This window comes from Hyaena hyaena, unplaced genomic scaffold, assembly GCF_003009895.1.
Source record: "Hyaena hyaena isolate Hyena2069 unplaced genomic scaffold, ASM300989v1 scaffold_226, whole genome shotgun sequence".
NCBI lineage: Eukaryota > Metazoa > Chordata > Mammalia > Carnivora > Hyaenidae > Hyaena > Hyaena hyaena.
Genome location: NW_024080858.1, coordinates 2,001,720 through 2,017,965, shown reverse-complemented (window position 1 = coordinate 2,017,965; position 16,246 = coordinate 2,001,720). Strand labels below are relative to the sequence as shown.

Here is a 16,246-nt window from a genome sequence, read left to right as displayed (position 1 = left end):
ATTTGCTGCAATTTATATATTCGTAAAATTTTTAAAGCCCTCAGCCCATGATCTCTCAGTACTGAACAGTAAACATATTCTAACACACTAGTGTATTCAGTCGTGTCTAACTGACTCTCCAAAATCATAATAAATACCCAATTTACAATAGCATGGAAGGAACATCAGATTGTGATTATCTGAGCAATACATTGGGACAAAAGCAGTGCTTGAGCTTATATTGGTTCAAGTTGTTATGGAAATAAAAGCACATTATTTGTATATTGAAACACATTTGGATGGGGAGATGAACTTTATCTCCTTCTCCCCCTCACTGCCCTATGGACTGGTGTCCTTGTACCTTTCTCATTCCTTTTCTGCCTCTTTCCTCTCCTTCTTTCTTCCTCCTACTGCCCACTTGTTCTCCTTTCTCTCATGATACTTGGCACTGGCTGAAACACTATCACAGGACAAAAAACTCTCTGTCATAAGGGTAAAGCTTCTGTTTTTTTTCTTTCTTTTTAAATGACTGATAAAGACCATTTTTCCTTCTAATATTAATACAAAATAAAGCAATACTTATTTCCTCTTCTCGTTTTGGTTTGCTGTTTTGCCTTTTCTCTACTTCTTTCCCATTTCTCTACTTCTCTCCTCCTTTCTATATAATTTAAAATGTATCAGCCAGAGGGGTGCCTGAGTGGCTCTGTCTGTTAAGCATCCGACTTGGGCTCAGGTCATGATCTCATGGTTCCTGAGTTTGAGCCCTGCCCTGCATCAAACTGTGCTGACAGCTCAGAGCCTGGAGCCTGCTTCAGATCCTGTGTCTCCTTCTCTCTACCCCTCCCCCTGCTCACACTCTGTCTCTCTCTCTCTTTCTCAAAAATAAATAAACTTTTACAAAAATATAATAAAATACATCAGCCAGATGCTGAGAAGTATGAGGTACGTGGTGTCCAAATGAGGGGTAAGAGTTCAGACATTTTCCACACCTACCACACATCCAACAGCAATAGTATCCAATGGGTAATATAATAGACTGTATTGTAAGTCTAGATGTTCAATTCTGGTTCCTCCTTAAAAAGAATTATCCTACCAAAGTGACTCTTTAATTTTACTACGTATAAGAGTATCAGGATACATACTGTAGCCCGTTATTCTTTAGTTCACAGAAAGACAGCAATATTAATTTTTCTAGGGAGTGTTTCTCTAGGAAAACATGGAAATACACAAATAGTAATATCTGATTATTTTCTAACAACTAGTTGAAACATACAGGGAGCAAATAATGTAACTGAGATTTAGTGCAGGAAAAAAAATAGCTTTTTTAAAGTTCATTTCATACTTTGGGGGTTGCATAGCTTGCATATGTGAAAATTGATGACTGTGTATGTGAAAATGATATATGCAATGAAAACCAATTGTGCAATTATATTTACTCATATATGACTTGATTCTCTGGTTTCTCAATCCCTCTCGGTCCACTTTACCTTCCCACAGACAGAAGCTTTTGCATTGGAGAAGTTTTACCGTTTCTCAGACACGGTAAATTCACTTTCTTAACTCTAAGTAGAGGAATGTGGTTATCAGTAAAAAAGCAGACAGCATATTCTGCACCCAGGCAGTGTTTGGTGGGGAACCATAGCCCCTTGCATATTTAAATCCAAACAACCACCATCCCCCTTCAGTTATGGATATTCTCTTTCTCAAATTCCCTCACTCAGTAAAAAGTGAGTGTCTTCCCTCACTCAGTAAAAAAATACTTAAATATCATCCTTCATCTTATCAGCTGAGTTATTGGATGGGTCAAAATGATTTTTAAATATATGTTAAACAGAAATAACACACATAATCTTCTAATAGTCTCCAAGAAGGAAGTAATCCTTTGCTTGAGAAAATTCATTTCAAAAATTAAAGGAAAATTTATTTGTACAAAGAAGTTCTAAATGCAGCCTTTCTGGTCAGAAAATAGAGACCTAAAAATAAGGCAAAAGTAAAATGCTTTGTCCAACATATGTATCTTTAGAATCTATTTTTAATGTTAAGATTCTTTATAATAAATAGATGATCTTAGTTTTGATAGCAGCATCCCTTGAAATATTTGATGAAAAAGAGATCACAAGGTCACATGTCCAAGTATAGTAGCTAAACAGTTAGAAAGGTGGTCTATGCTAGACCATATTAGTTGTTTGTCTTGGCCGCCTGTAATATAACATGCAGTGATTGAATTTAAACATGCCCAAGCCAAGACTTTAGGCTGGGGAATCATAAACAGTCCAGACTATGAAATTAAAATTTCTGGAATAAAGTTCATTTAAAAATACCTCCCCAGATGATTCTGCTGCACCTCTTGGTTAAGAATAGATGTAGTGTTAGATAAACAAATAGGAAACATGTTATATTCATCTAATTGAAGGATTTGCAATGTCCTAGCAGGAATCTAGAGCCAGTATTATTTTAAAGCACTTACTAAATTTTCTTATAACATGTAATCATTCAGCTAATTTTTCTACTAAAATTGCATATTTGCTCCCAACATAGCTAGCCACATCTCCTTTACTTTTTCATCCCTGAAAAAAATGTCATGTCATCCAATTACTTGTACTTAATTATCTTAACTATAAATTTAAAAAAATTAATTACATTGTATTTGCTTAACACAAATAGTAGCCTCTTTGGGAGACAATATATTTAACTTCCTAGCAGTTAATGCCTATAAGAACTGTAGTATAAAAAGTATATATTTAATTAAATATTGCTTTACAAAACAATGCAAAAAGAACTCTGATGAAAAATTAGGTTTACCTCAGCAACCACCAATAAATACTTCTTTTTAAAAAAGAAACAAAATGCTAATGCAAATACATTCATTAGAAATTATATGACTTCCATTTGCTTTATAATATTCTGATCATTGTGCAAATTTGGAGGTGATCATTTTGACTTTTTGAAAACTATTTTCTCAACCTGACAAGCCTTTGAATTTATCATTTAAAAAAAAACTGTGTATCTTGCTTGGAGACAGTCTGAGCAATTGAAATCTTTAAATCAGCATAATCTAAATGAGACTAAACATTGACCTAATGCCCTTTATTTTCATGAGTACCTGTTTACACAGTTTTCCCAAGCACTCTGAATTGGCAGAATAAGCAAAGTAAATAAAACAGCCTCAATATAAAAAGTTTGTCACAGCAGGAGGCCTTACAGTAATGTAAATATTATTCCTAAAAAAACCTTTAACTTGGTTCAGAATTGGCTTAGCATTTTGTGGAATCTCTCATATCTTACTTTTTCTCTATTAAGGTAGGAGCAAATGAATCTTTGGTCTCTTATGAAAGAATACAAGTTTGCTCTTATATCCAAATTTCCCCACCCCACACTGTCATAGCCTGCTGTGTGCTGAGTGCCCACTGCGCCTTGTCATAGATGCTTACCCCCAGTGCTGTATATGTGTGGGTGTATGCATGACCTGAAAGTGTTTTGGTTAGAAGTTCCTCTTTCCACATGTGATATCATTACTTCCGTCCTGCAGGGTTATAAAGGAGTGCCCAAAGTGTTTCTAAATACATGTTATTTGTTGAGAGAAATGGATGAAATGGGGTTGCTTTAATGTATTTCTCATAGCTTCTTCTGCATCACACTGTAATGATGCAGTGGTTTGCTGAGAGAAAACATATTCACACTATATTCTAGTACCTCTGTCTTCCTGCTTGTTACTGTATGTCCATTGTTATTTATATACTCAAATAAAATAAAAATGTGCCATTAGTTCTAGATTTGAGAAATAAAGGCCAAATTTATATTTTGCTAAGCACGAAGGTTACCGTGGGGGATGGGCTAAATGAGCGATGGGCATTAAGGAGGGTGCTTGTTGTGATGACCACAGGGTGTTATATGCACATGATGAATCACTAAATTATAATTCTGAAAGCAGTATAATACTATATTAACTAACTAGAATTTAAATAAAAATTTGAAAAATATATCATTGACTGCATTTTGACTATCTGTACAAAAGCTTGTAATTATTTTATTGACATGTGTTTATATGCTGTCTTACTTCAAAAATAACTCAAAGTAACTTCCGGGAATAACAAATAATTGTTTTCTGCCCTGCACAGCTTTTCAGCATTATAGTCTTAAGACACACACACACACACACACACACATGCACACAGGTACATATATAGATATACAGACAGATATGGATCTATCTATTTCTGTATCTATATCTATACAATATTTTGAAAGGATGAGGTTCCACAGACAGCTGAAAGCAATGTGGTACCCATATATACTAAATTATTTAATAAAGTTTCCATTTAGCTCAGTTTATGCTCAGACTGTAGTCTGGAGTATAAGATATTCTTTGAGTAGGAAAATATTTCTTACAAATTTCTTTGATACATGCCTGAGGGAAAGTAGTTTCCCAATCATTTCAAACTGAATTACATTTGAGTGACTCTGATGGGGGCGGGGTTCAAAATGTCATCCTCTCAGGTAAGCCAAAAATTGTTAGAAATTAAGGATTTCCTGCAAACAAATATTTAGAGTTTGTGCGAAACACTGCTAAATCTTGGAGCTATATTCTCACTGAACTATCTATTTAGGAAAATAGCATTCAATAAAATAATGTAACCTCTACTTAACCTAATTTCATGTACATTATAGTGACTTCCATCTCAAAGTTAACTAAAGCACATATACTGCTTTTTACATATGTTGTCTATCATAATATCTTATCTTATGTCACCCCTTAATTCCAAGTTGGCACTGAATGAATCTACCATATTGTGCTAGAAACAGATACAAGGGTATTTAAAAGAATTATTTCCTTGATTTTTCTCAATCTTCTAATATGTATCTATTCCATCTTTGTGTTATTTTATCTTAACATTCATCTGTTTAAGCTTACATTTTACCATTTAATAATTTCCAAACCATTTCTGAATCTAAATTCAATATACAAACATAAACTTGGCCAATTCATAACTAATGCACATCATCAGTAATAAAGACAAAGTTCTCATGAGAACTAGATTTTAAATAATTTTATATTGCCAATTGACTTGCAACTATAATGCATTTTTAACCTCATGTATAATTGTATTTTTTTAAGCTTTCCATTTTAAAATAATAGGGCAATGTATACAAATGTATTAAACTGACATTTATTTTGGAAAAAGAAGTTTTAATTCATTCATATAATTCATCTTACCTCAGAATTTTCTAAGTGATGGAGATTTCTCCCAAAAAAAAATAAGCCACTGTTATGTTTATTACTAATTTTTTTTTCCAAAATCCACACACTATGAAATCCTGCAAGTGGAAATTAATAGCAATTCACTTTTCCTTGTTTTGTTACTTTCCTATTTGGCAATTAGCAGCTACAGAAAATTGTTGAAACAAAGACCTTTGGCATAATTATTTACCATCTTGATTGTATATAAAACACCCAAAGTCACCTACCAGAGGAGAAACATTATATAATAATGTAGTTAAAGCTGTTGTGCCTCACAGCAGTTTACATAACAAATCATCATTCATGGTGTCGTACAGACTTCATATTTTACTACCATTCACTGAATCTAAATTCAATATACAAACATAAACTTGGTCCATTCATAACTAATGCAGGTCATCGGTAATAAAAGCAGGCTTCATGCTTCACCACTCCCACACCCCAAAATAAGATGTTGGTCATTTCTGAGGACTAGGAAGAAGATAGAAAATAAATTCTTATCTTACATGCATGTTAATATATATATTTTATATGATAGAGATGAGGTCATTGAACTGAATGACTGCCTCTGCCCTTGGATTTTTTTAATAGTTTATTTATTTATATTGGGATAGAGACAGGCAGAAAGAGGGAGAGAGAGAATCCAAGCAGGCTCCGCACTATCAGCACAGAGCCTGACATGGGGTCCAGATTCACAAACTGTGAGATCATGACCTGAGCTGAAACCAAGAGCTGGGTGCTTAACAGACTGAGCCACCCAGGTGCCCTACACTTGGATTTTCTGTTTTCAGTATTTCTAGTTACACTATGCATGTTATATGAGTCAGTCTTTGGCATAGCTCTCTAATGAAATGAAAATGTATGTAGCATGTTTCACAGTGTGGTCCTGATGCATAATTACTGAAACATTTTTCTCACTTTCAAACTTAGCAAAAACAGGTTCTACTGTAGAAAGAATTGCACACTAACTAAATGAGTTTTTACATTCTTCATTGCCACCCTTCTAACTTGCTTACCGCATAGTAAGTGGGTTTACTCGTGAGTCAATTAAGGTCTGTCCTCAATTTTACTTTTTAAATCAGCCATGTTCTTTTGCTCTTTTTTAGTTCATTCTATTTAATTTTTATAATTGCCTATATTTTGAGCCAATTTTAAATATTGGCTAAGACATAGTGTTTGAGTCAGAAGTTTTAGATGTTGGTCTGAACACTTTACCTGTGTGGGCTTCAGTCTACTAGAATCTCAAGCTGAAGATATCTCCAGAAAATTGAATTATTTCAAAGAAATATTTGAGTACCACTTGGAATAAAGAATATTACTGCACATCGGCATTTTAAGTCAGATTTTAAATTTGGACCATCTAATATTTTTGTGATTAAAAGAATATATTTGGAAATGACTTCCTATAGCACACACACATTTTTATAATGCAAATGCACAATTTATTGTCATGTTTCTAGAACGTAAGTTCTCCTCAACACCTTGTTTTTATTGCCATTACTAGGAAATAAGTATTTGAACAAGATGTTTTCATGAGGGAAATATTTTTATTGGAATTCATAGTGTTTCTATTTCTCCAACTCCACAATTAATAAGAAATATGATGTTCGTGAAACTATATTCCAGATGCTTTTGAAAATAATAATGTGCTCTATCATGCCATTACACATAATTATGCAGAGTCCACTGCCCAGGATATGCTTAGGCCTGTAGTAGATTTAAAAATGGTTAGGGGCGCCTGAGTGGCTCAGTCGGTTAAGCATCTGACTTCAGCTCAGGTCATGATCTTACGGTTCATGGGTTCGAGGCCCACTTCAGGCTCTGTGCTGACAGCTAGCTCAGAGCCTGGATCCTGTTTCAGATTCTGTGTCTCCCTCTCTCTCTGACCCTCCCCTGCTCACACTGTCAATCTCTCTCTCAGAAAAAAAAAAAAACACATTAAAAATGGATAAAGATATAGATCAAATAAATAGCCTTACGTATAGCCTTACCTAGAAGCAGCCTTACATAAAACAGAAATTATTAAAAAATGAAATAATAGTTAAACACTAACACAAAAGTCACCCCAGAGTATGTGTTCATAAACTGTTATTTAAAATGTAAATTTGAGTGGAGTTCAAAAGATGTTTCTTCACTGTGTGCCTCCTGGAAACGTTTATAGAACTTGATGTGCATTCTGATCACCTAGAAAACTTGCTGGGAATGCAGATTCCTGGGACAACATAAAGGCTGATGGGTGCTAATCTCCACAATTGCCATTCAGAAACCTTGACCTCCGCATCCCTCCCAGTGATTCCAAGACAGGTGTTTTGTGGACCGCAGTGTGGAGAAACATTGCCCTCCCCTAGGCTGTCATTATTTCATGCACATAGGATGATGGTGCTTTTACAGGTTGTTGCCAAATTTTATGAGGAATAGATGCTACATAAAGATGATTAAGTTTAAATTGTTCAAACGTTTTATTTTTTCTATGAAAACTGACATCTGTCAAGTAGCTTTGTTCCTTATGGCACCATAGCCCTGATTACAGGCTTGAGAAAGCAGTAATGGCTACGAGATAGGAATAAGCTTTAGTCTCATGTCATTTACTTAACTTTTAGAAGAATAAAAGGCAGGAGAAACAGCAGATTCTCTTGTTGAAAGTATCTTCAACTAATTGGAAGCCCTCACAGGACTCAAGCACTCAACATGTTTTATCTCCTAACCCACAGAGAGCATGGGTGTCTTCCTAGTTTAAAGACATAGATATTATCTATTAATATTATCTAATATAAATATGATCTAATAATAATCATAAGTATCAATGATCCCATCAGAAAATGCACTCGTGGACCCAGAACCATTATATCAGGCATGTAATATATATCTGATATATTATCTCAGAACCATTATAACACAAAAGAAATATCTGTAGGTGGGAATGACAAAATTGTGTCACAGCATGGTTCCCAACCCCCGACACTTTGACCACAGAAACTAGAAACCTTGTTAAAGGCATGCTTTGTTACTGTCACTCATACTCAAGTGATCTACACACTCATCCTGTGAACAAGCCAGCTTCTTATGTCCTTGCTGTCCTGTCTTTAGTAATAAGTGTTTTAATTCCTCATTCCAGTTTCTATTTAAATGCCTTCACTATGTTGCACTCTTGGGCCATTTTGTACACTGGTCATGTTGCAATGTGTTCTTTTGTCCAATGAGGTCTATTTCAGGAACCTAAACTGATATAAAAATGTTTTGTTCCAAGCCATTAATAGTATTTTCAGTTGTGGCTTCTGTTATGGTATAAAAGAAGTCCAAGATGGACTCTGTCTATTTCTGCCCAAATACACAGGATCTTCCAGGAGCTATAGTCAAAGACCTTAGTATTCCATCGGCCAGCAATGTGTTAGCACTTATCCTCAAGAGATTTAATTCAAAGGCAATTTTAAAGCAATATTTTCTTTCATTAATATTCAGGTCAAGCTCTCACTATATCAATGTCACAACAGAGGAATATGTCACAATTCTGTCCTTTGCTGTATGGCCTGGACACCATCATGGCAACATCCATGGCCAGCCCAAGACATCTGTTTTGGCATTCTGTTCTCCTTTGGAGCTAGCAACCAGGAAAAGATTACTTGACTTAATTTAATTCTACCCTGGAATTTTTATAAGGAATTTCGTCTCCCACCCTGGGACGTTCTTCACTGTTCATTTAACCTTGGCCATTTGCCTGGCCATAAGGCAACGCCACTGGCTAGGGCCAAGAGCTTTGAATATCCAGATATTGCTCTGAGAGCAAGAACCAGTTCTTCTGATATACTGCCACATACACTGGTTCTCAAGTCAGCCCATTTTGTGGACCTACCTTGCTTTCTTCAACTACAGTTATTTATTTGACTGCAGGAGTGGTTTGACTCCTGACCTTCTATGTAAAAGTTCTATTGGTGAACGAGGTGACCTGCTTTGTCTCAGTGGGAAGAGAATCATGAGGTTAATCCCACTCTGATAGCTCTTGCTGGAGGTTCTGTCTCTGGTCCATTGTCAAATAAGCTACCTTTTCATGTATATGAAGTAATTCTCCTGAGTAGTTCTCCTTAGCCTATTCCTAAACCGACCATTTTCATTTTATTAGGGTACTTAGATTGAAATACCTTTCTGACCTTGCCCATCATAGCACTATAGGTATTTAAAGCCTAAATAAAAACTGAAACCTTTGGGTTTTTTCAGTTTGGGGACTGCTTCTACCAGAGCACAACAGAATATCAGTAGTTGTCATTCAAATAGATTGGAGAGTTTTCCAATCTAGAACTCTGGCAGCCATGTTACAGTACCACTGCTGAGCCTTCTCCAGAAATTCCAGTCTGCATGTGTTTTCAGAGCAGTTACCTCTAGAGCCGACAGATTTTAAGGCCTCAGAGAGGGAACTTGGGCTGCTTGTTGCCTGCCTCAGACCTGTCAAAGTTCGTTCACCCCTGTTCCTCTCTCAAATTCATTCTGTCTTCTAGTCACTGTATACAACATGGTCAACGGGAATCAAAATGTATCTGCCAAATTACAAATAGTGTTACAAGCTGTATTTTTCATAGCAAGATGCAGACTAGATAATAGTTTGTCCTTTATTGTTTGTAAATCATTTCTTATGGTTTACTCTGATTATTTCCGGAAACTGGTCTAATGGGGCTTGGTCCTGAAGTTTAGTGGGTCAGTTAGCCACCTTTACCTAGTCACATGTACCACTAGTTACGAAATCCTCCCTTGACTTTCTCCCCAGAGAGGGAAACCACCATTTATCATTAACCAACTTCCTTTTGACAGTGACCTGGACCAAACTGTTTCAAACCAGCTTGTGATAATAAGCTGGAGATTTCACATTTCCTTAACTTGGTCTATGTCACATGAGGACACACAGTGTCAGACTTTTTCCTTTATATAAACTTAAAAAGGAAAGCCCTAGTCCAGTCTATTAAGCATACCAGTGCCTTTTGACACCTGGCTGATGGTGGAGCACGCGACTCTTCATCTGGGAGTTGTGAGTTTAAGCCCCACACTGGGTGTAGAGATTACTTAAAGATAAAATCTTAAAAAAAAAAAAAAAAAGGCTACCAGCCTCCATTGTCCTTCTAAAAGTCTTCAGATTTTACCTTTATCATGATAGAAGCTGTTGGGGGACTTCTTCAGGGACCCCAAGTAGTCAGCAGTCAGACCATAGGATATATTTAGTGTTATCATAGGCCAGATAGAGCTAGTCTAGAGAAAATGAATTAAAGACTTAGCACCTCTCCTTCCACTATTTCCTTAATCAGAACTAAGAGTTTCATTTACCCTCCTAGAATCTTTTTCTAAATGTTTATTTATTTTTGAGAGATAGAGAGAGTGAGCTGGGGAGGGGGAGAGAGAGAATGAGAGAGACAGAGGGAGAGAGAGAGAGGATTCACAGTGGGCTCTGCACTGAGATCAGAGACCAAATGCAGGGATCAAACTCAGGAACAATGAAATCCTGACCTGAGCTAAAATGAGATGGTTAACCCACTGAGCCATCCAGGCGCCCCCTAACATCTTAGAATCTTGTATTGTTTAATCATTACCACAGAGGAAGCTTTAGGCAATTCTAAGAGCTTCCCATTTAGTACATCCAACTGTAACAACTGGGCTAGGGAACAACTGCCTGAGATTAAGTTAAAGCCAGAAATGGCAAGACCCTTCATTCATGTGTCATGTCTTTTCCACTCACACATTTAGCCAAAGGTGATACCATCCACTGGATATTCCACTCAGAGCTGTGCAAGGAGAGCACAGCCTTCAAACCAGTCTTCTTTGTTTCAACTGCCTTCATGGATGGAGAAAATTCAGCAGCCCATATCAGTGCCTTTTGTTTCCATTCCCCACTGGCATCAATGATTTATCTTCTGAGATGAAAGCAGCATATTTACCAGGGTTCCTTAAAGGAAGCAGCTGCCGGAACTAGAACAGATTTCCTTCCTCCCAGCTGGCAATAATGTGCCGGGAAATCTTTCATAGGACTCCTTTCAATTTTCATTCTGTGTCTTAAAAGCCACCTAAAGGGAGCTAATAGATTTACCTCTGGCCATGATCTTTCTTCTGAACAACCCAGAATTTTTTTCCCATCAGCGAAACCCAGCATGGAAGCTATAAAAGCAAATGTACCCACGAATCATGTATATCCTCCTGCCTTTCCAGAAGGAGAAGTATGTGGGAAACCCATGCCTGGAGGACTCCCCTAATCATAGTGTCCATCAGAGTTTAGGTCAGAGAATGTGGTTTGCCTAGGCTCATTTTATTTATCACATGGTCAGCCCAGGTTTGCTACTTCCCTTAATGTAACGACTTCTGCTGTTCAATTTCACAGCAGTGAGAGAGCCAGGAAGCTGGTCCTCAACGTAGAGTCACACCACCCCAGGCTTTACCTGCTCCGAAAGAGTCATTGATTACATGCCTGTCAGTAGCTGCAACAAGTGAGAAGTCAGCATTCACAGCTAACATCGTTTTTCATGCTGCAGCATATACATATAATATATATAAAATATATAGTATTATATATATAAATAGTATATATATTTTATATATATTATATATGTGCATATGTCAATCCTAGAAAGCATAGACTTCACAGATATCAGCTGGTACTTCACAGTAAAGAGACCCAACTTCTTTATGTTATAATTGCTTCATCCAAAATGGTAGCTACAAGCCACATGTGTCTTGAAGCCTGCTTTGGATTCTGTGTCTCCCTCTGTCTCTGCCCTTCTGCTGCTCACACTGTCTCTCTGTCTCTCAAAAATAAACAAACATTGAAAAAAAATTTTTAAAAGAAATATAGAGTCTGAGCCCCGGTGTATTAAAAAATATATATTTTTATATAACCTGATTTAATATAGCCTGATTTCAAGGACTTAGCATGAAATAAAGAATGTAGAAGATCTCCTTTTTACTTTGAGTAAATATTTAAATTATATTCAGGACATATTAAGTTAAAGAAAATGTAATACTGAAATTAATTTCATCTGTTTCTTTTAACTCATTAAAATGGCAGATAATGTAAAATTTAAAATGAAAATTATACACATGGTATTCATGTGTGGCTCATGGTATATTTCCATTAGACAGGGTTACCCAATACTTGCTAGTTTCCAGTGTTGTTTGTCTAAGGCTGCAAAGAAGTGACATCACAGATTAAATGCAATGTTCTTCCAAGTGCCAAGTGGACTTACATTTTCATCTGGAGCACAGGCCACGAAACTGCTTGCTTTACTTGCTCTAATTTCTCTTTCCACCAAGTAGTTTCAGTTTTACAGATAATCAACTAAATCAGAGACAAGAAAATTGTATTTTGAGCCATTTTCCCCTCGGTTTTATCACCCTGGTCTCCTTCAGTTTTATCTCATTAAGCACCTGTCTGCCAATTCAATAAAGGATCATTCTGTGTCATCCACATTACAATAGTAAGATTTACCCCCAGTTATTTTCCATGAAACTGGCTCTCTCAAACCCAGGGTGGATCAGTATCACATTCTTATCAAATCCCCTCCCTGCCCTTGGGGCCATATTGAGTCTGAAAGAATCTGAAAGCTCGGTGAGCTTCAGTGGCCAACGCTGAAATGCAGGGCTAAATTTGTCAATCAGACCCTCCAGACATACTGGGCTTCACTCAGTCCTACAGGAGCATGTGAGGCAGACGGCACATCAGCGGTAGCATTTCTTCATCTCATCAGGAGGCAGGGCAGTTACTCATGAACACGGCTGCTTTGAGCCTCATCCACAGGTGCATGTAGACGCATTGCCACATGCGTCAGAGTATATGTTATCACATTGACACAGAGAAGCCACAGCCCTTAGTTCTTACCAAACTTGTATACATTCTGGTCACGTAGCCCAAAGGCCACCACACAGCACCCCTTGTGCAGTGAATGTAGCAAACTCCACCTTCCCCATTTAGTGAGCTCTATTGTTTTCAAGGAAATGATGCTGAAAGGATCATAAGTCATTCATCAGTCCAGGCCTGAGGTTAACCCTCTCCTCACAGTTAGTGGAAAGATACCATGGAAAATTATGTGGTTGTTCACATTATCACAATATCTTAAATCTTAAAAAGATTGTCTCTGTTTTGAGATGAGTAACTGAAAGGGGGGGGGTCTCTAAGGGTTTGAACATAGTAAGTTCTTCCAAATAGATGGTTAGAAAGGTAGTCAATGGAAGTGGTTAAAGACACAGAGTTCCAGTTATAAGATAAATAAGTGTTAGGAAAGTAATGTACAACATGATGACTATAGTTAACATTGCTGCAAGATCTATAGAAAAGTTGTTAAGTGAGTAGATCCTAAGAGTTTTCATCACAGGGAGAATTTTTTTTTTTTTGTATCTATATGAGATGATGGACACTAAAACTATTATGATAATCGTTTTGTCACACATGTAAATCAAACCATTAAGCCATACACCTTAAACTTATACAGTAATATATGTCAATTGTTTCTTAGTAAAACTAGGGGGTGGGTAGTGAATGGATTCTACTTTACTAAAAACAGTAGCTAGAATCCTAAAATTCTAGCATTTTTGTAACCCATCTCTTAATTAGCTCAACTAATATGTCAGCTCCTCATTGGAAGTGCTCATTGAGAAATTATCTTTTGTCTTATTTTGAGATGGATTTTTTTTCCGATACATGGGCTGATACAGGTTAAAAGGCTGTTTTAAATATACTTCAGCATTCAGCTGATTTGCACACACAAGTTGTACACGTTATTCAAATGAACAACACTTTTTTTCTGAAATGCAAACGCCAGCATGATTTCCTAAATTATGAGGAACCTATGTTAGCACTTATATAGGAACAGCTTAATTTCTTGTATATCCACTTTTTTCTGGGACATAGAAAATTTAAGGCAAATAATAATTTAGCTTTAAAATTTCCATGGAAATTAAAAAAAAAAAATCCAGTATAAATGAACAGCTTTTTTTTAAAAAAAAATTTTTTTTAACATTTTTATTTATTATTGAAAGACAGAGCAAGACAGACCATGAGCATAGGAGGAGCAGACACAGAATCTGAAGGAGGTTCCAGGCTCTGAGCTGTCAGCACAGAGCCCAACGCGAGGCTTGAACTCACAAACCCATGAAATCATGACTGGGGCCAAAGTCAGATGCTTAACCGACTGGGCCACCCAGGTGCTCTTGAACAGCCTTTTAAAAGAGTATTGAAAATTCAATTTCCAATTTTTATAAGATTACAACAGTATTGAAGTGTAATTAGGATCATTGGCTTTTACTTCAGACTCCCATTTCCTCAAATTTAATTGCTAAAACATTTTACATTTAAGCTATTTCTGAAGAATTATTTGCTTTTGTTTTTCATGTGAAATTGCTTTACTCCATAATATAAAAATTATTTTATACATTATTACATGAACTTTGATCATCTTCCCATGTTTAGAATCCATTTTAATTTCCATTTTTCAGTTTCATATTTTGTAATAAACTTTTCATTCAGCCTCTACTTGCACAGACCCCAAATAATTTTTCAAGAGTTTGAGCCAATTATTTTTGTCTTCTATATTATCATTAAAAATTACTTTCATAAAAGGAGAGCTTTGACAACTTTAAAACAACTTTAGAAAGTGTCATCTTATAAACTTTCAGTTTTAGTAGCAAAAAAACCCAATTTTTGACTGTAATTGACAGTCATCTCTTACATTATAAATAAATAAATTGAACTAACTTAAGTTATTGCTTAATGAATTTCATGATAAGCTCTAAATACCATTTTCGTATAATGAACACATTTTCATTTATCATATTTTTATTAAGTAAATTTTGGGTTTTTTTCATGTATGTATATGGAGAATTCTTTAATTTGCAACATTTAAGAGAAAGGCAATGATATCTTTTCAGAACATGAAATAAACCTCTGCCAAATTTCATTCATAATTTCAACTCTATCCATGTACTTGAAAAGTAATTGCATATAAACTAGAATATATGACTATGTTATAGTCTTCCAGATGGGTTAGTGTAAAACACAGAAGTAACATTAAGTGAGAATAATAAAACCCAATCAGAGTTCTTCAGCTAGAGAGTATTTCCAGTGAAGTCACAATAAAAATCATAGGAAATAAACATTAAAGTCTGCCTCTATGTAAAAGAAAAATCCAGTCAATGATCTTGATATTTTCCCCTTTGACATCATATTATTTATCTATATTATGTAAAAACAAAACCATAATATATGAACATATGTAATGTAAGATCCCAGTAGATTTTTTTTCTTGCTCAATTTATTTATATATTGTAACAATATGTAGATAATGCCAGAATGCTTAGTTTTTCCAATAAAACATATTATTTGAGAGCTTCATATTTCTTAATAGACACATTTATATGACACAACGGGATAAATCAGTAAAACTTGAATGGGAAACAAAGCAACTCAATCTTTATGTACCTGTTACATTTATCATGATATAGTTTACATTATGAGTCTGAAATGCCTGTTATACGTGCTCTGTTCCATGACTAAAGTGTTGTCTTATATTTTTCTTCTGACAGGATGATGAGGTAAGGGAAAGTCGATTCAGCTTCACAGCCTATGGAATGGGACCATGTCTGCAAGCAAAAGATGGTGTGACCCCAAAGGGCCCAAACCATCCTGTCCAGGTAATGCCGAAAAGCCCTGATGAAATGAGGAAAGTCTTTATCGACAGAGCCAAGAAGATTGACACCATCTCGCGAGCTTGTTTCCCATTAGCCTTTTTGATCTTTAACATTTTCTACTGGGTTATCTATAAGATTCTTAGGCATGAGGATATTCATCAGCAACAAGATTAAGCCTCTGGGGCATGCAAATGCAAACGATCTGTTCGAAGGAAAGTGTCTCTGCCATGGGTGTGTGTATATGTGTGTGTGTGGTGTACAACAATGACCATCAAATTAAAATGGAATATGGGAAGGTATTATTACGATTCGCACAGCAAAGTCACAAGGTTTATTAAGAGTCCTTTAATGGATACAAAAATATATACTATGGAGATT

General features: G+C 35.9%; 1 protein-coding gene across 2 annotated transcripts in view; it reads left to right on the top strand.

The window, feature by feature from the left end:
* Positions 1–16,042, top strand: part of GLRA3 (glycine receptor alpha 3) — a 181,539-nt gene extending 165,497 nt beyond the window's left edge. The window contains exons 9-10 of one of the 2 annotated variants that reach the window (XM_039243238.1): positions 1,477–1,521; positions 15,764–16,042. In XM_039243238.1, the coding sequence (XP_039099169.1) occupies positions 1,477–1,521; positions 15,764–16,042 (324 nt within the window). The remainder of the gene's footprint in view (positions 1–1,476; positions 1,522–15,763) is intronic. The other variant, XM_039243239.1, reaches the window with a different exon arrangement.
* The last annotated feature ends 204 nt before the right edge of the window (positions 16,043–16,246 follow it).